The 19,674-nt window shown below is 51.6% G+C and overlaps 1 protein-coding gene across 6 annotated transcripts in view; it reads right to left on the bottom strand.

Moving 5' to 3' along the window:
- Window positions 1-15,263, bottom strand: part of Epb41l4b (erythrocyte membrane protein band 4.1 like 4B) — a 153,046-nt gene extending 137,783 nt beyond the window's left edge. For all 6 annotated transcript variants that reach the window (XM_028882995.1, XM_028882992.2, XM_028882994.2 and 3 more), the window contains exon 1: window positions 14,476-15,263. In XM_028882995.1, coding sequence (XP_028738828.1) covers window positions 14,476-14,781 — 306 coding nt within the window. In that variant the 5' untranslated portion in view covers window positions 14,782-15,263. The remainder of the gene's footprint in view (window positions 1-14,475) is intronic.
- Window positions 15,264-19,674: the final 4,411 nt, after the last annotated feature.

Raw genomic sequence — 19,674 nt, 5'->3', positions numbered from 1 at the left:
CACTGAGCGCTGTCCTTTCAGTGAAGACCTAGAGTCCTGGAGTCTGGGACAGACTCACCTAGGACATCAAGGCAAGTCATCCGGTCTCCTCTTTAGGAGGGGCAGAGAATGTACAAAGCATGTCAAGGACAACCTGGACCCTGCCCTACGTGAGCTCGTGGAGAGGAGAGCCCTGTTTCTGAGCATCTGCCATCCCCGCAGAGGGTCTTCCATAAGCGAGGGGCTCTGAGGCTTGTTTCTTTTGATAAATGAGATAGCTAAAATAGAACAGGTCTCTTTGGTAAATGGAATACACTGGCCATCTGGGCAACTCCTGAATGGGGAAGGCGCATCTCTCCGTGAGTGAAGAAACTAAGTGGCACATTGCAGTAATTCTAGCACATCCAATCCTTTTCCTTTTAAAGAGAACACGGGGCAGGGAAAGGGCTCAGAAGGTAATGTTCTTACTGTGCCAGTGTCAGGACCTGGGTTCAAATGCTCAGAACCCACATGAAAAAGCAGAGGCAGAAGAGCACATATCTGCACTTCCAACACTCCCACAGAGAGAGGGGAGGCAGAGACAGGGCCCCAGGAAGCTCACAGGCCAGCTAGCCTGACAGACACACAGCAAACAGTAAAGAGTTTCTGCCTCAAACAAGATGAAGGGCAAGGACCAGTACCCCAGGTTGTCCTCTGACCTCCACAGGCACCTGTCTCTCTCTCTCTCTCTCTCTCTCTCTCTCTCTCTCTCTCTCTCTCTCTCTCTCTCTCACACACACACACACACACACACACACCACACACACACACAGCACACAGCACACATACACACAGCTCACACAGCACACACATACAACACACAGCACACACACACACACACACACAGCACACACACACACAGCACACAAGCTTTCTGCTTTCCTATAGCAGTCTCTTTAATGAATAAACTATAGATTTTACTTTAGATGTCCCTACTTTTAGAGACTGGGTCTCCCGATGTCATTAAGGCTACCCCAGAATGTGTAATGAATGGTCCTCCTGCCTCAGCCTCCTCAGGACTGAGATCACAGACATGCACCTCCACACTTGGCTGAGACTACAGATCATTTTGCTCAACCACAAAATAAGGGGGAGCAATGAGTCTCTCCACTCCCCACACTGCTGAGGTTTTCTAAATTCAAAGCTAAACAAATCCCTAGCTCTCGAATAGTAGTGTATCCTGGGAAAACATTTCCAACCTTAGATTCCTCCTGTTCCCATTAAGACAGTCTTGATCCCATAGTCTTCTCATCCTACTGGATCTGCCACTGATGGCCTGACCTGGACCCCAGTTCCAAGCCAGCCTGGGCCCCTCCTTGAACTCTGACCATCAAAGAGGTACTGATGCTGACAGATACAGACTGGGTTGCTCAGGCCAGGAGCAATAAAAGGCTAGCGGCTGATGAAACACCTGGGATGGGCAGCTGAGGGTTCACGGCAGGTTAACAACTAACCCTCCTGAGCCTTTACCAAATATCAGGTGCCTGGAGGAAGCCTGTGTCCATATCATAGGCCGGAGAACCCTTCTGTGGCTGGGAAGAATCCTGCCTGCTTTAGAAGAGGCAGACAGTGGAACCTAGGAGAGGCTAAGTGAGTGAGTGTCGCCAAGAAAATCTTGAGAGACCCACCTGCCAGAAGCTACTCTGTTTACACTCTCATCATGGGCTGGAGAGAGCAGTGAGCATTCCTAGGTGGCTGGAAAAGTGAATCCAACCTAGAACCAGGCTTTGGACCAAGTGGTCTCCACTGGCTCCATGAAGCCTACCACTGGGTTATTCCAACTGTCCTATAGTTAGCTGGTTTCATTCTCCCTCAAGTGTTCTTTTGCTCGGTGTCCCCGGAAACATGCTGGCGTATCCAGCTTGGAGAGACAGAAAGGGCTTGCAGAGGGCCTCCTGGGAGGGTAAAGGGTACCCAGACAGGAGAGAACAGGATAAAGGAGTGCCTTGTGTCCAGGAGTTGGTGATGAAACCGAAAGTAGACAGAAGAAAAGAAAACATTCCTTCCTCACATCTACCGAGAGGAATTTGGACCTCTTCCACGAGGCAAGATCAGTGGGAGATGGTTAAGCGGACTGGCAGACACCCAGCAAGGAGCAGAACCTTGGACATGTCCTTTCCAGCCTCAATGCCTTTGCACATGCTGTTCCAGCCACCAAGAGAGCTGATCCCCTGCTTGCCTTCAGGGCCCCAAGCTTCTCGGTGGTGTTTTCCATTCATCCGGGAGTCTTCTCTCATCCTGCAGGCCCACCCTAGGCCTTCCCCGTGAGCATCTACATCAGGTGTAGTTACTGATCTCCACTCACCCTTTCTGAGCATCAGAAACTTATCCTAATGATGTACATGTCCTGGCTCAGGTGCTTCAAACGCAACCCGTTGCCAGGGTGACCGAATATAGCAAAATCTAAAAAACAAGGGACATACACAGGACAGATGTCTCAGCTTCTTCAACAGATTCATGCTAAAATATGAAAACTGAAAGAGGAGAAAGATCTAAACAACTGCCTCACAGAGACTGTCAACAAAATGCAAAAAACAGACCTAGCTAAAAACCCAAGGAAAATCTTGACATTAGCTAAATACGTGATACTAAAATGCAGTTGTTACATTGAGATGCTTTAGCAGACTTGAGGATACCTTTTAAAGTATAGCCCTCTCTTCTAGAGACACCTAATGAAGTATATGCTTGAAATGGCATATGTGAAACTTATTGTAGAGTCGCTGGGGAGGGCTAGAGCTATAGGTACAAACGGGTAACAGTACACCTAGGTAAACACCGAATTCGCATGATACACACTTAGAGTCCATTATACAGTTGTGGGGTGACAGGTCAGTCAGTACGGCGCATACCTTAAAAGCATGAGGATCTAAGATTCAATGTCCAGACCCACGTATAAATAGCTAAGTATGGCTCCTGGGGGCTCCTTGTCCAGCCAGATTAACAGAATATAGGCCAATAAGAGACGGTGGCCTCAGAGCTGGCTCACTGGGTAAAGATGCTTACTATGCAAGCCGGGGACCTGCTTGAAGGTTTGATCCCAGAACCCACATAAAGGTAAAAGGGAGAACTGAGTCCACAGAGTTGTCCTCTGACCTCCACACTCCACACACTTGCTGAGTCACATGCGCTCACACATCACACACACACACACACACACACACACACACACACACACACACGGGAATGGGGGGAGGTAGAGAGGGGGAGAGAGACAGAATATTTTTTTAAAAAGAACAAGATGGATGGCACCTGAGAAATAGCACCTTAAATTGTCCTCTGGTCTCCTCTACATACAGGTGCACTCATGTACACACATGCACACACGCACACACACACACACTCAGTGCAGAATGAAGCCAAGACTCTATGTGTCACCACTGCCCCCCCCGAAGCCCCCAGCAGCTGCTAAGCAGCTCATTCTGAGTGACAGCAGAGTCAAACAGTGACAACTCCTCCGTGAGGAGAAGCCGCCAAGGAAGCTTGTCCATGGTGTGTTCTCCCAGGGAAGGGATTAGCAGACAATCTCCCTGAGGAGTTGGCGTGAAGGTGAAAGATCACAACACAATGGGAAAGCACAGGGATACCAAAGGCGGGCAGAAATCGGGCGCCTTCCGGCAGGAGTCCACGTGACTAACAACCGGTTGGAAGCTTAATCCCACCAATCACTGGGGGAAAGTGAAGGGAGGGAGGGGAAGGCGGGGAGCCTGGACCAGCAGCAGGATACCTGCCCAGCATTCATGAGGACCTGGTTCAGTCCCCAGCACCACAGAAGAAAGACCCCAAACAATGCTGTCACTCCCCCTAGACTGCAGACAAAAAGCTACAGAACGCCTGACGGTAGAGAAGGGGGATCACGGATGCCTTTAGATGCTCTTGGGATGCTGGGAAACAATTGGGCCCAGCCCACCCTCCCTGCTAGCCATGCCTCCTGGAGGAAACACCTGCACATGCTTACCTGGGGACCAAGGTAACTCTGACCAAGTGTGTGCTGTTTTGTTTTTTTCCCATATAGCTCTAAACTGAAAACATTCCAAATATCTCCAAAGGATACACGGATTCCATTACAGTTATGCAATAGAGTAACTGTAGAGCAGTTAGCACCCCAGGTACCTCATCATCATGGATGGGTCTCATGCGCACAGGCTACATAAAAAACCACCTCAGCTCACAGCACAAGAAACTAACAATGTACTGCTTAGGGAAAGTCCTTTAACAAAAAGAAGGATGAAAGGCGAGCTTCGGGAGGGAGAGAAGGAATGTAGTCGGTCGGCAAAGCGTTGCAGAGCCATGTGCACTGGGGACCAGTCTGTGCTTCAGCTGGGTGGCAGCAGAAAGATCTTCACTGCACTGTTTTTATTCAGATCCTTCCTGTTATGGGATGTCTGACCAGGCATGGTGCCCCACACCTACAATCCTAGCATCGGGGAGGATAAGGTTATAGGAGGACTGATGTGAGTTTGAGACCAGAATGGGCTACACGGTGAGCTCCATGTCAACCTGGGCTAGAGTGAGACCCTGTCTCAAAAAACCAAAAGGAAAAGCCCCTTGGAGTTATATTTCATTCTTGAATGTGCTCGAGAGAAGACTTGCCGATCCCGGGCAACCCTGACAAAAGTGTAAGGGACCTGGCTCTGTCACCTCCCGCCACGACTAGACTGAGACAGTGTTAGAAAAGAATGAGAACAGAGCAGGTGCCCAGGGAGACAGATGCCTGAAGTCCACCCACCAGGAGGGAAGGGCACAGCAGGTGGAGGTGCCCGATGCCAAGCCTGATGATCTGATTTTGATCCCCAGGACCCCCAAGGTAGAAGCAGAGAACCAATTCCTGCAGGAAGTCTTCCGCCTGCCACACACGCACCATGGCGTGTGCCTACCCTCTCATGCCCAAACACATACAAAATCATTAGTTAATTCAAATCAAATAAAGACAGGAGCTAAGGGCTGAGGCATCCACAGCTCCAAAGACAGTGGCACTATTGAATGGGAGGACTGAGAGGTTCAAAACCCATACAGTTCTCTGAGTTGGATAAATAAAAGGATAAGCAGTATGCCGTGTACAGGCTACAACTGGGAAGGTCACTGATGAAGGATTCAAGCCTTACACAGAAGGGCAAATGCTGTAGGGGTCTACTTAAGGGCAGGAGAGCAGTCAACTTCGAAAGGACAAAAAGTAGAAAGGACTTGGGATATGGGCCTGGAAGCTAGGAAGGGTAAGCCTGGCCTTTTAAATACTATGCCAAGTTGTTTTCCAGCATCTCAGCAGCACCTATAAGCAGGAAGAGGGGGAGGGAGCGGGGAAAGAGGAGAGAGGGGGAAATGGAGAATTAGTATTCAAATGGGGCTGGAGTTTCCGTTTAAGAAGATTTTTAAAAAGCTCTAGAGATGGATGATATAATGGCTACACACTTAAAAACTGTTCAAACGGTTAGCTCTCTGTTGCTTTATGAGTTCTGAAAAGTTCCAGTCACGGTGGGTGCAGCCGAACAAGGAAGCAGACAGGGAATAGGCACTTCCAGGCCTTTCTAACGCTAAGGCCTTGACGCGGATGACAACATTCAGACGAGGCTCTGGGCCTGGAAGAGCATCACCGCGCCGAGGGATGTCATCTCTGCAGGCACTAGTGGACGGTATGCTCAGAGAGGACAGCATGGTGGATGACCCCACACTAGGACCAAGCTCAACTCTGGGTGCCAAGGAATCACTGGGGCGTCCGTCCCCAGGACTCTTCCAGTTCTTAACTATCAGAAGAAAAAAGCTGCACACACCGCCAGCTAGGACTGGGGGAAAGATCCAGAAAAAAAAACTGCTCAGCAGCAGCACACTGAACTCAAACTCCAGAGCAAGAGAGACAGAGCGGCAAGGCAGCAGGCCAGGGGCGGTCACTACCCAGAAACACTGAGGAAACAAGAGCCACACTTGTGCACCTGAGCTGGGGGAACAACGGAAAAGGAGCCCGGAAACCTAGGCCGAATCTGAATGGACCACATTTACCAGGCACATGGCCTGTGGCCATCTGCTCTCTGGAGACCCCCTGGAAGGAGAAGGTAATGACTTGCCAGACAAGGCCGATAAAGAAATGACACAAATTCCGTGAGCCTGGGAGGCAGGGTGCCTAATAGGCAGGAGAGCAGATGCTCCACACATCACCCTCCAACCCCCGGAGAAGGCAGAGGCAGGTATTACTCACTTGCCACACACAGAGAGGCAGGGTGGATTTAAGTCAGCCAGAGCAGCACCAAGAGGGTGAGAAGCTCGGAAACCTGCACAGCTGGAAAATATTTTGCTAAGAAAAGGGCAGGTTTGGCAATGGAGGCTACTTGCCTAGCCATGCACGGGGCCTGGGTTCAATGCCCAGGCTACAAAACAAATCAAAACAAAAGCTGCCGTGCTTATCAACGTGTATACAAAAGCACAAAGACCAAAGCGAGCAGAGGGCACCCAACAGTTGCTACGCAGCAGCAGGATGGGAAATGGAGATGGTTTTCTGGAAGACACTGTTAATGTTGCTCTACTAGGCTCTTCTTCATGAAGAGACTGCTTTTTGACCCAGGTGTTGAAGGATGGCGTTCAAGTCAGAATGCATCTTTAAGAAACTGTACTCCATCAGTGTACCTCAGATGTGAGCCCAAGTTCTGGAGGTGCCAAAGCAGCCTTCAAAGGCAGAAATCTTCCTGAGACTCTGGGGTCCCCAGGCACCTGTGGACCCCTGGATCAGGCTCAGAGCCATTCACTCATTCCGTGTCCAGGTGAGCTGCCCGAGTTCTCAGATCAACATTTCCTCCAGTCTGTGCCTCAACCTGGACCTTGCTAGCTGCGTGGCTTCAGCCAGGTTTCTTAACTTGCCAGCTAAGCCTGGGTCTCCTGTAAACCTCTGGGGGAAACAGTCAGTCTTTATGAGCTTCCAGAAGGATAATCCCGGAAGCCCTGAGCACAGATCCAGGCTCTCACGTACTTCAATCGTCTCTCACACACTCCTTTAAGACCCAGGGACACAGTCCGAGTCCACAGCCTTCCATACCGGGCCCCAAGGAGTGAGTTCCCCCTTCTTCCCTCCCATTCTCCACGCATTTGCACCTGCTGCCCAGACACCTTCCAGCAAAGGACACCAGCTCTACACCTGTGCCTCCTTGGGGACAGCCCCAGTCACTGTGGGCATCAAAGCTTTTCCACGTCTACCACACGGTTCAGTGGCTCCTCCCTTGTACTGCTTCCTAGGGGGTTACAAGTCTACCACAGACTGGGAACCCAAGAAACACCCCTCCCCCAACACACTGGAAGAGCTCCATAGGCCTGTGTTGACTCTAGAAAATGTGCCTTACGCGAGCAAAAACACGCAGGAAAACAATTTTCATAAATGCACATTAAAATCAAGTAGCCAGGTGAGATGATACAGTTAGCTGGAGAGGAACCACTGAGGCTGCAGAAGATTCAAGATTCGAGACACTGGGGTGCAGGGGCACACGCAACAGAGCAGCTCTAGCTGGAGCTCTTCCGGGCATTGCTGACAGGTGAAGACTGTGCCCTCCCTAGCCTAGTGGAACTTCAGTTCCCTGGCTCCTTCCGTGCTCAGGGGTCCTGGGATTATCCTTCAGAATGCTCACAAAGGCTGCCTGTCGTTATCCCTGAGTTTTCCAGAGGAGTGTCAGGGCTTAGCTGGCAGGTTAAGGAACAAAAAACAGCTTAGGAGAGAAAGGGTTTATTTCATTCACAATTCCAGGTTACAGGAACTTGAAGCAACTAGTCCCATGCACAGTCCGGAGCGTGCTTACTGCTTCCGCCACTTCCTCTATCACAGTTCAGGATCCAAAGCCAGGGAACAGTGCTGTCCACATTTAGGCTGGTCTTCCTGCATCAAATTAAAGTAAGCAAGACAATTCCCCCCCTTCCTCCCCTCTCCCCCTCATCCCCCTCCCCTCATCAGGCCCCAGGTCAAGCTAATCTAGACAATCTCTCACTGAGAGCTCCTCCCAGGTTGTTCAACACTGTGTCAGTTAACAATTAAAAAAGTAACCATCACCCTCTCCCTGCTGATCGCAGAGGCCAGGAACGGGAGACTGTATCACTAAAACCTTCCAGCAGCCAACAGGAGGAGGAGTGGGAGATCGGGAAGGCTCCAAGCTTGCTGCTCACCCAGGGGGTGAGCTCCAAGGACCGACCACACTGCGGTACCATTCCTGGACTGGGACAAGAGGAGATGCACACCTTCACTGCAAGACCAGGGTCAAAGGACGCTTTCCAACTGGCCCATTGAAGTTCATCATCCCAACCACACATTTCCCTATGAATATAAAGATTACAAAGCAAAGACGGAGACCCGGGACAATGTTCCCAGTGGTTCCAACCTCTCATGAAATCTGAGAATCTGTTGTACCATCTTTGGCTTCTCCATGTTTTCTAATCCTTCTGCTGGCAACCTGCTCTAAATATGAGATGAAGGAGGGGGTGGGACTACACACCAGCCCGAGGAGATACCCTGATGAATCAGCAGGTGACCCTGGCAGCAGAACGCTGTCCAGGGGAGTGATGGGCAGAGGGTGTAGACCCCTTCTGAGGAGGGGTTTTCTCTGGGTAGAGCAGCGTAGCAGAAGAAGCCATCTGTAGCCAGCCAGCCAAAGAGGTCCAGGAGTGGGAAGAACACATATTGGAGGAGGAGGAGGAGGATCTCTGTGGTTACCAGGCTAGAAATTTTCTAAGTTTCCACACAAGAATGTAAAGGGAAAGCTCACCCCCATGGCCTTCTGCTATTTCAAAACCAGGGACATTCAGTGAGTGTACGCACATGGAAGTACTTAGCAAGTTAATGTTTGTTCAGAGCTTTGTACCTCTGGAGAGTCATGTTACTGGCCCTGGAAGAGACCAGGGGAGCCCTGACTCAACAGCCACCCCCCTGCACTTCCTCACACTGACCAGTATGGCACCAGCTTCTAGGATCTAGTCTCTACCACATACTACTAGGGAAAGATGCCTACTACTCACTTCTCTCATTCCCAACAGAGGCATCCTTGACAGAAACAACACAAACTCAATGACCCATGTGGACAGACACCCAAGGCTCCCCAGAGTCCCACTGAAGGTGTGGCAAAGGACAGGGGACAAATGTCACAGGGCCACCACTCACAACATCTATTTACAGGAAAAGACCTGGCCCAGGCAAGGCACCTGAGCAGTTCCTTTGTGCTAAGGGAGACCTGTCCTCCACGTATGCTCCACATTGGCACCTGGCCCTTTCCCCACATACTCACCTGATTCCACCTGTGACCTGCCCCGGGGCCCTCTGCCCCCTCTCCCAGCCACGCCCTCCTCACCCTTCACCTGGAGTACTGCCACAGCATAGCTGGTATCCAGCCCGTCCTCCAGCCAGCCTCCACTCCACTCCAGCCAAAGCAGGCTCTCTGCAGCACAGGCCAATACCCAGGTCCAAGACTGCCCCACCTCCACCACATGCACGCATGCATGTATGCACGCACACACGCATGCATGCACGCACGCACGCACGCACGCAGGCATGCATGCATGAATGCCCACAGTGGGTTTAATGCACAGTGCGGTTGCCTTTGTCTGTCACCAGAGTCAGAGTCTACTGGAAGGTGTGAAGGACAGCAGTGATCAGCCTCACCTGCAGTGGAGGACCGTGAACAGCCAGGAGCTCTGTTCCCTGAAATACTGAACCACAAATGCTAGCGGTGAACTCTGTGGATTTTATTCTTAAATTTTAATTTTATTAGCACAGGTGTTTTGCCTGCACGTATGTCTCTGCATCATTTGTGTCCTGAGTGAGTGCTGTGGGTCCCCTGGAACCAGAGTTACAGAGTTGTGAGCTGCCAGGTAGATGCTGGGAATCAAACCTGGGTCCTCTGCTGAAGCATCTCCAGCTCCAAGGGCTCTGAAAATTTTACTTGAGAAAGAAAACAGAAGGGAAGGAAGGAAAGAAGGAAGGGAGGGAGGAAGGAAGGAGAGAGGGAGGGAGGGAGAGAGGGAGGAGGGAGGGAGGGAGGGAGGGAGGCACTCTCTCCACTCCCTTCAGATGAACTGAGAACAGTTAAGACATGGCTGCAATCCCAGCATCAAGGAAGGCTGAGGCAGGAGAATCACTGGGACCTGATGAACTTCACAGAGTCATTTTGCTAGAATTTTACAGGGAGTGAGAAAACATGTCTTACTTCTAACGGTCAGAAAACACATCTCACCCCTTCCTGCATGGGTGAGGAGGCGCCACCAATGCCTGCATCCCACAACCTAGCTTGCTCTGCGCCTTCCCAGAGCAGCCCATTGCAGCTCTTCAGGGAGCGACTGAAGGGAGGTCACTTTATGCCCTCTGAATTCGGTCGCCCATCACACACTGGATGGGTGTGTACTTTCAAATCCCAAATAAGGCGTATGACCGTTATGCTGTACCACGTGTGTTCAACCAGGCCCCTAAGAGCCTGTGCAGAGGCTTCTCTTCCAGAGTGAAGTTTATTTTTTTTTTAAAGCATCCCTCATATAGCATCCAGCTTCCAATTCCACTGAACAATGGGAAGCCTGCCTGGTATAGCTCACCTGTGTTTTTCTAAAGTCCATATTACAATTTTTAAAAAGACTTCTCCACGCCCCAAAGAAAAAGATGAGAAGTTTATAAAATGATCACTTTCTAGCAATCCTCCAGTGTCTCGCTGTTTAGTGAGGCACTGTAATTTGTTTTTAATCATTTCACCTTCCCATTTAAAAAAAAAAAAACAGGGAAACCAACACTCCAGAGCGGAAGCTGCCCGAGGTGGCAAGGTGACGCTCTAAGGTAACACTGAAATTCTCCACGTTTACACGGTACCCTAACGAGTCAATGCCAAGTTCCAGATACAGTGAGAACGAGCGACCGTGCCAAGCGCTACACTGGCCAACCAGCCTTCCCTGCGAGGCATGGCGGGAGTGCTAGCTGGCAGGCCACTGCCCCAACAGCTTTGCACACAGGGCTGCTGAAAGATCGAACAGAGGCGGAGGCACACACACACACACAAACACACACACACACACACACACACACACACACACACACACGAGGCAACAGAGGCGGGGCTGAGCACAAGCGGCCTGGGCACCAGCGATGCCTGGGGTTTAGTCAACAGAGAGCTAATACGAGTCAACAGCGGGTGCCGCTGCCAAGCACACCAACCAGTGGCATCTGCAGCCACATTCATAGAAGGAACGTGCCTGGCTCCCTCAGACCAGACCACACCGGACGGCTGCTGCACGGCTGGACGAACAGGAGGGAGGTGCCCTCCATGGCAGGCAGAGCCAGGTTTCTAACAAGAAATGGCTCAGGGAGGCCCTCTGAGTGTCGCCTGGAGGCTGGGCTTGTACCCCAAGCCCACTCTGGATGGCATGTTATAGGTGGGGTTTTTGTTGTTGTTGTTATTTGTTTTGGTTTTTGTATTTTATTTTCTGGAGCTGAGGACCGAACCCAGGGCCTTGCGCTTGCTAGGCAAGTGCTCTACCGCTGAGCTAAATCCCCAAAGACCTTCTTGTTAATGTTTTAGCCACAACTGAGAACGTACTGACTATCTACAGGAAGGGCTCAGAACAACCAGAAATGCCAGCAGATTCAACCAACCAGACCAACCCAACTCCAAGTCTGTTGGAGGGGACTCACCAGGAAAATGACTGTGGTATTTCCTTTATTAACTAAGACAACTGGACATGGCTTTGCCAAGTGACAGTGGATTTAAGATCCTATCATTCCAAGCGTCAAAAACTTCAGGAAGTCCTTCTGAGCCCACACCCCACACCCCCCATTTCAACCTTCTGGAGCATCCCACTAGGGAGTGTTTCTCCTAGTAGCATCACCCAGAACACAAAACCATCTTTCCAAATGTGTCTTCCAAGAGCCTCCAGGCCATACTTCACTGACCTTTGTGTTCACAACAAGTAGTTTAGCCCATTCGAGACACCCCATAAATGATGAGTAACTGCACTGAGGTGCCACAGCCTGGTCATATTGAGGGTGTTACTGTGTCTGAGGCCATTTTAGAACACACGTGTCTGTCCTGAGAGGGGCTAATAAAGAGCTTTATGACAGCACATCACCACTTTTGTATGGTGAGCAAAGGAATTCTTGAAGCTAAAGCCACCGGAGGGTTTTAATTACAAAGGAGTCTTAGTCAGACTGGCCAGGTCCCCAGCCGGGTCTCTATGGAAGTGATCCAATACAGAAGGAAGCTTAGGGGTATCAGGTCAAAGGTAAATCCTGTCTGTGGGACAAGCAGCCAGGCAAGGCCAGAGCCCAGGAAGTAGTGAAAATCCAGAAACAGCAGAGCAAGCCCAAGTGGGGTCAGATGCCTAGAAGGAGGCACAGAAAGGGAATCTGGGAAAGTGGGTCTAAGGAACAGCACAAACACTAAAAATCCACAAGGGAGCCGGCTGCCTGGCTCTAAACCTCCGAACTGGGAGAATTAATTACAGGAACTTACACTCAGCTCTGGGAAGATTGGTGGAGGAGACTGAGTGATGCAATTCTAATATCTAATAAATCTTTAAATCAGTGAGCCATGTTTACTGGTAATTCTTCTTCATCTTTCCTCCCTGAAAGCTCACACAACAGCGCCAGCATTTGCTTTTCATCTGCCTATGGACCCGGTGCATGGTTTTCACGTCTGTATGTATAAATAAAACCTGGAGCTCACTAAACCACACATCTTTTAAAAACGCATCAAAAATAGCTGCCATCAAAAGGAAACCCGGGATGGAGGGATTCTTCTGTGCCCTTTTATAAAAAGGGAAGGAACCTTTTGGGCCGCCTGTGTTCCCATCCCCCACGGCCCCACCAGCTGCGGTGAGCCAGCATCCCAACCTGTTCATTTGTGTACCTGTTTGGATCTATTTAGCACACAGGCACTTTACTCCGTGTGCCATTTTTCATCTCAGAAACACCACTTAAGCCTGTCGCACAAACCTGACAGTCGCAATACATTTTATAAGCCAATTATCCCTGGGGACCAGACAAGAAAACCACCCGGCAAGGAGCACCGGCAAAGTTCCCAAGGATAGCATTCCTGTGCCAGATGCAAACTGCGCCACATCCTCTCCCAGCCCAAGCTGCCCACTCACCTCGCCTCTGCTCCCCGATCTCAGGCTGCCTCTCCCCAGCTGCATCAGAGCTGGAGAGCCTCATTCTTGGGCAGCAGTGGCAAGAACGCTTTGGAAAAGACAACAGCTCTGGGCTGGGGAATGTTGGCACCTTTTCTATGAAAAGGCCCCGCAAGGATATTTTTATGACAAAATGCTCTCCTACGGAGCACAAGAACCACAAAATTAAACTACCATAAATTGAAACTGTCTCCAAATTAAACCCACACGAAGAAGCATTAGAGCCCAGGCCAGGTAGGCTGATTTTTCCCATCTGAAACCCTTACAGGTTAAAGAGTTCTCTCTTTAAATCTAAAAAATTCCTGCCACCCAGGAAGGCCTAAACGCTCCGGACAATCTGTAACTCATCTAAGGCTCAATTACTGCGGTGTCTTCTGTCATGCCTAAGATTCCCGAAGGCACTGTCTGCCGCAGCCGAGTGCACAGTGGGCGCCCCGTTAGTACATCGGTTTGATTGGATCTGACTGGCCCCTCTGGCCAGAAAGACTCTTTTGGTGGCTGGACTCCCTGCCGGAGATACTGGCGCTGGCCTAGCTTGCCACTGGAACTGGGCCCCGGTGCAACCACCTGTGGGTGTGTGGCCCGGACACAGGCCCCGGCGCTGCCACCCCGGGATGTCCTGCACGTCCCACGCACGTTGCCGGCTGTGGGAGTGAGTTGGGAGGCCAATCCAGAGGGGGCTGGGGCCAACTCCCAGCACCCCCAAGGCCTCTGCGGGTTCAAAGTTGACCTGGCCTGAGAGTTGTCTCCCAAGTCGCTCCACCCCCTGCGAGGTTGTGAGGCAGGGGGCTCTTTGGGGATAGGAGTGGAGGCCATCCGGTCAGGGATCGGCAGGGGACAGAGAGGCAAAACTGTTCCCTAACCCTCTTTCCAAACTTGGGGCACCTGCTGGGCAGCAGGCAAAGATTTCTTTTCCAGTGTCTCATCAAGGCCTGACACCAAAAGCGAGATACCCCGAGCAGCCCTGCATCGCTTAAAAAAAAATTCTACTTAACCCAGCCAGCATCGGAGGCCAATATTGGCAGGGAATGCCAGCCACCTGCGCCAAGGGGAGGGGACGCGGGACGTGGGGACAGTGTGCAATGGGGTCGGGGTGAGGCCCAAAAACCTAGGTGGGCGACAAAGAAGACGCAACCCTGCGGTGCAAGGTGCCAAACACTGGGACCCACAACATCCGCGGGCTTGGTGGTCCGGGAGGGTTCAGACCCGGGAGTGCTGACAGAAGATGGGGGAGGGGTCCCCCAAGAGCGGCCCGGGAAGCTTCCCAGAGGGAAACACTGGGACAGGGGGCTCTGCCCCAAGGGGCGCAGGCTACCAGTGCCCCGCCGCGTCACTCACCGGCAGGTCCACGCTCACTTCGGTTCCGTCGAGCAGGAAGACCCGGCAGTAGAGGGTGGCCTTGGCCGCTCCAGAGGCGGAGATGTGCACAGCCGCGCCGCCCGTGAGCAGGGGCCCGCCGCCGGCCGGGAACACGCTGCCCCCGGGCGCGGCGGGCAGCACCGAGGAGCTGACGGCGGCGGCCGGGCCCCCTCGCGGCCCCCCGTCGCGCTCGTCCCCCAGCCCGGCGGCCCCGCGCCCCGCCGCGCCCCGCGCGTAGCGCTGCATGGAGCGGCGGCCAAAGGTCCGGCGCAGGAACCGCAGCATCCTGGCCGGGGGCGCCCCCTGCCTCCGCCCCCTGCGCTGCCGCCGCGCCGCCGCCCGGGAGCGCCCGGCGCCGCCGTCAGTCCCCGCCGCGCTGCGCCGCCTCCCGCGGGCTGCGGCCCGGGGCTCGCTCCCGCCCCAGCCGAGGCCGAGGCCGCGCTCCGGCCGCCCGCGGGGCGCGTCGGCCCAGCCAGCGCCCGCCGCGAGGAGCTGCGCGGGAGAGAGCGCGCGCGGGCGCACGGGGGACCGTCCCGCTGCGGTCGCCGCTGCGCGCTTGAAGGGGCGGGCGGTCGGTGCCGGCTACTGCGTAGCCGCTGTCCCCCCCGAAGAGCCCTGCAGGGGACCCGGCTGCGGGCTGCTCCCGCGCCGCGCGCCGGCCGAGGGCCAGCTGGAGCAGAGCGCCTGCGTGCTCCCGGCGCGCTCGCTCCCACTCGCGCCGCGCCCGGCCGAGGAGGCCCCGCCGAGCGCCCGCTCCCGGGGCGCCTTTTCCTGCGCCCGCAGCCCCCGCCTCCCACCTGGGAGGGCTGCACCTCCAGCCGCCACCGCCGCCGCCGCCGGCACTGCAGCACGCCCTCCTCCCCCGGGGCTGCGCCGGGCCTGTGCTGCCCCCTGCCGGCCCGAGTGCCCCCTGCTGCTGTAGGTGCGCTCACGTGTGTACACGTAGGTGAGCACACACGTGTTTCCGGGCGCACGGGACCCCCTGAGAAGTCCCAGAGTTTTCCCCCTCCTCGAACGGATAAAGAAAACAAGGCTGCCTCCTTCCTGGGAAAACTTGTTCCTGGGGCAGAGAACAACACGTCTCTTTGTGAAAAGGAAAAGTCAAAACACAACAGCACTCAGTTTCCCCTTCTGCAGAAGAGGTGGAGTAGGCGACCTAGAAGGTCCCCTGCTCCTTAATTAAAGTCTATCCGTTTAAAAATCTCAGCCATGGCTGCGGTTTTAACCTTCCACTCCAATGGACTCGCTCCAAAAGAGAAAACTGAGGCCTCCGAGGAAGGGAAGTACTTTTCCGTACTCCTTAGGAGACACCCTGCTTCAAGGCGCTCGCTCATGCCCAGAATTGAGGCAAGGGCCTGCATAAACAATTGCTACTGAGAAGGTTGGTCAAGGTTGGATAGACTTCTGGGAAGCGAGGTAGAACTGGGGCTATGAGAATGAATTGCATAGGGCGAGTGGAGGAAACTGGAGACAGAGTGAATTGCTAAGGAGCAAGAAGTAGATTGTCACATGGGGACCAGCCATTCTTCTTCATTAATCCTCATTCCAACTCTCCCAGACAGTTCCATGTATCGCCATTCACATAGATGGATTTTGGAGCTTAGGTAGGTAAGATGCTTGCTCAGGCTCTGAGAGCTGCCTGGCATTCATTCTATGATATCTACACAGGTTCAGTGTTTGCCCGCAGACAAGTGGGTTGTCCCGTGCTGCTGAATGAGGAATGTGGGAAATGAGGCTGAAAGGAGGCCAGGCCTCTGGGGAGAATAACGCTACTGTTTATCAGGCCCTCATTTTGTGCCAGACACGACACTAAGCCCTTCCCATACATCTTAATTTAGCTTGCTTGCATGTAGGTTATAATCCCGGTTGTACAAAGGTGGAAACTGAGGTTTAGAGAGCTGAAGAGACTGGTATACAGACTCATTGACTGGGCTTCAGAGCTATCAGCGCGACATGTAACATGACTGGCAAGCAAGTGACAGTTTTGGAGAGACAGTTGGGGAAGCAGTGGCCTCGGCAAAACAGAGAAGACAAGGGCCGAATGTAGGAGTCATTCCAGCACAGACGTTGATTGAAAACCAGGCATTGTCTAGGTGACTTCATCATTCGCGTCTTCTTCACTAATCCTCATTCCAGCTCTCCCAGACAGTTCCATGTATCGCCGCCATTCACGTAGATGGATTTTGGAGCTTAGGTATGTAAGATGCTTGCTCAGGCTCTGAGAGCTGCCTGGCATTCATTCTATGCTATTATGGGGACCAGCCATGTGACAATCTACTCTGAGAGGCATCTACAATGAGCCATTAGATATCCACTCTGCTCTCCCCTCCATGACAGATTTAACAGAGATTATTCACAAGCTGATGTAGCCTGGGTCAGCTGAATGGTTTCTGAGGACGTCTCCGGGAATGCTGCGGTAGAATGAGTAATAGCCACGCAGAGATGTCCACCTTTGCATTTTACATTTGCATTGTTAGGTTTCACCAGACGTGGCACAAGGGGGCTTTAGTCTATGATTGAGTTAAAAAGGCTAAGGGGGGGGGAGGATTAGCTCACTTTTTTTTTTTTTTTTTTTTTTTGGTTTTTCGAGACAGGGTTTCTCTGTGTAGCTTTGCCCCTTTTACCCCTTTCCTGGAACTCACTTGGTAGCCCAGGCTGGCCTCGAACTCACAGAGATCTGCCTGGCTCTGCCTCCTGAGTGCTGGGAATAAAGGCGTGCGCCACCACTGCCCGGCTAGCTCACTATTATAACCAGCAGAATCAAAGGGGGTTTTATTAGGAGACAGGAAAGTCAGAGTGAGAGAAGGACCCTGACAGAGGCAACAGTTGTCCAAATAAGGGGTCCGGATGTTAAGGGATGCAGGCACCATCTAGAATAGTGTTTCTCAGCCTGTGGGTCATGACCCCTTGGGTCACATATTAGATGTCTACATAATAATTCATAACAGTAGCAAAATTACAGTTATGAAGTAGCAATGAAAATAATTTTATGGTTGGGGGGTCACCACAACGTGAGGAACCTATTAAAGGGTTACAGCATTAGGAAGGTTGAGAACCATTCCTCTAGAAGATTAAAAAGGGAATGAGTTACGCCCTAGAGTCTAGAAGGAATGCAATGTTGGTTTCAGCCTGTAAGATCCATCTCAGGCTCCAGAATGGTAAAATAACATGTTCACGTTGTCTTAAACCACTGTATCTGTACATATCTTTATGTCAGCCAAGTAGGAACAGAATCAGGTACACTATATGATGTCAGTTTGGAGCATCAGAACTTTCAAAGCCACCCATCTCGTGAGCATTGCCTGGGTGTGTGGGCTTTCAGAGCCTCTCTCCTGTTGGACTCCAAGCTCCATTAAAACAAAACTTTTTCTTATTATCTGTATATCCCCACCCAGCACCTAGCCCAGGCTGATAAGTAGTAAGCACTCATCAAATGCTTGTTGAATGGCCACAGGACACCACTTACTCTTCCTAGTGCTTCTGTAGGGTACACTATGTGATTTCCTCTTAGAGATGAGGAAGATGAAGGTGAGGAGAGCCTAGATTCCCACACTGGTGACTCCGTTCAGATCTAATGGCTATGAGAGTGTCATCCTGAATTGCATGGGGATTCCTGTATATCAGGGCCTGCCCCTAAGGGATCTCGTTCCATTTAGCTCTTACATGGTGGAGAAATAAGATATCCAGGCATTACTTTAACAGCAGTTCTTGTCACTGACGTTTCAACCTCAGAATTTCAACGTTCAGTGGGCAAACTTGCATTTCTCGGTTACAGGACTGTGTGTTCTAACAGCTGCCCTTTCTCAGTGGTTGCCTTCAGACCCTCAAGTCCCTAACTATTTTTTCTAAAGTCTGTAAGCAGCCCCTCAAAGATTTTAATAGTCTTTTCTTGGACCCCTGCCCTTTATGAGTAATATGAGTCAGCCCGAGCTGCCTGCATATGAGTGCACCTTTTTTTTTTTTTATCTATTTGTGTGTACGTATTTGTATGTGTACACATGTGTATGCATGCAGAAGCCAGAGGTCGGGTTTTCCTTAGTCACTCTCTTCCTAATTTGAGATGCTGTCTGACCAGACCTGAAGCTCACTGACCGAGATAGACTGAGTAGCCAGGAAGTCCCAGGGATCCTGTCTTCGCAACAAGGTTACAGGCAGGTACTGCCATGCATGGCTTTTCTGTACAGCCTCTGGGGATTAAAGTCAGGTCCTCATGCTTATGTGGCAAGCACTTTACCCTGAGCCATTTCCTCTGCTCCCCAACACATGTCTCTTGAATGATGTTTTCATCCTTAAACTAGTCTTCAGGACCCCGATGCCTGTGTCCTTTCAAAACTCATGAGGCAGGGGAGGGACCTTTGAGGGGTAGTTATGCCAGAGATCAACTGCATGCCACTCCTCAGACGTTGTCCACTTGAAACACTGTCTCACTGTCCTGCAACTTGCTGATTAGGCTAGGATGGCTGGCCAATGAGGCCAAGGGATCCACTTCCCCAATACTGGAGTTACTAGTGCTTGCTACCACTGCTGGCTTTTTACATTTTCTTTAATGTGGGTCTGGAAATCAAATTCAGGTCCTTGTGCTTGCAGGAGAAGCGAGAACTTTACCAACTGAGCTCTCTCCCCAGCTCCCACAAAATCTTTCATGTGGGAGCAAGTAATGGACAGCTATGCTTTCTACCAAGCTAATGTCCATTTTTCTTCCTTGAGTTGGTTGCCATGCAGAACCATTCTGTCCTGACTCAAAGGCTTAAAGATCTAGAGCCCTGGTTCTCAACCTTCCTAATTCTGCAACCCTTTAATACAGTTCCTCATGTTGTGGTGACCCCACCATAGAGTTATTTTGTTGCTACGTTATAACTGTAATTTTGCTACTGTTATGAATTGTAATGTAAGTATCTGATATGCACAATATTGGATAGATGACCTCAGTGGGGGGTTTGTGACCCACAAGTTGAGACCCACTGGTCCAGATGACTCTGACTCCATCTTCTGCCCCAGATGTCATAATCATTAATTCAAAGATGTATTCAGTTTGTTCAGACTTTGAAGAACCTGACTGCAGGCAAATAATCGGCAACTCCCGTCACTGACTCGTGAAGAACTGAATGAGTAGTTATAAGTCACTTAAGCTTTTAATCCAGAAGTAGACGTGACAGAAGGACTCAGGTGTCTGCAACG

The sequence above is a fragment of the Peromyscus leucopus genome, chromosome 2 (genome assembly GCF_004664715.2).
Source record: "Peromyscus leucopus breed LL Stock chromosome 2, UCI_PerLeu_2.1, whole genome shotgun sequence".
Classification (NCBI taxonomy): domain Eukaryota; kingdom Metazoa; phylum Chordata; class Mammalia; order Rodentia; family Cricetidae; genus Peromyscus; species Peromyscus leucopus.
This window is presented reverse-complemented; position numbering and strand designations above follow the sequence as displayed.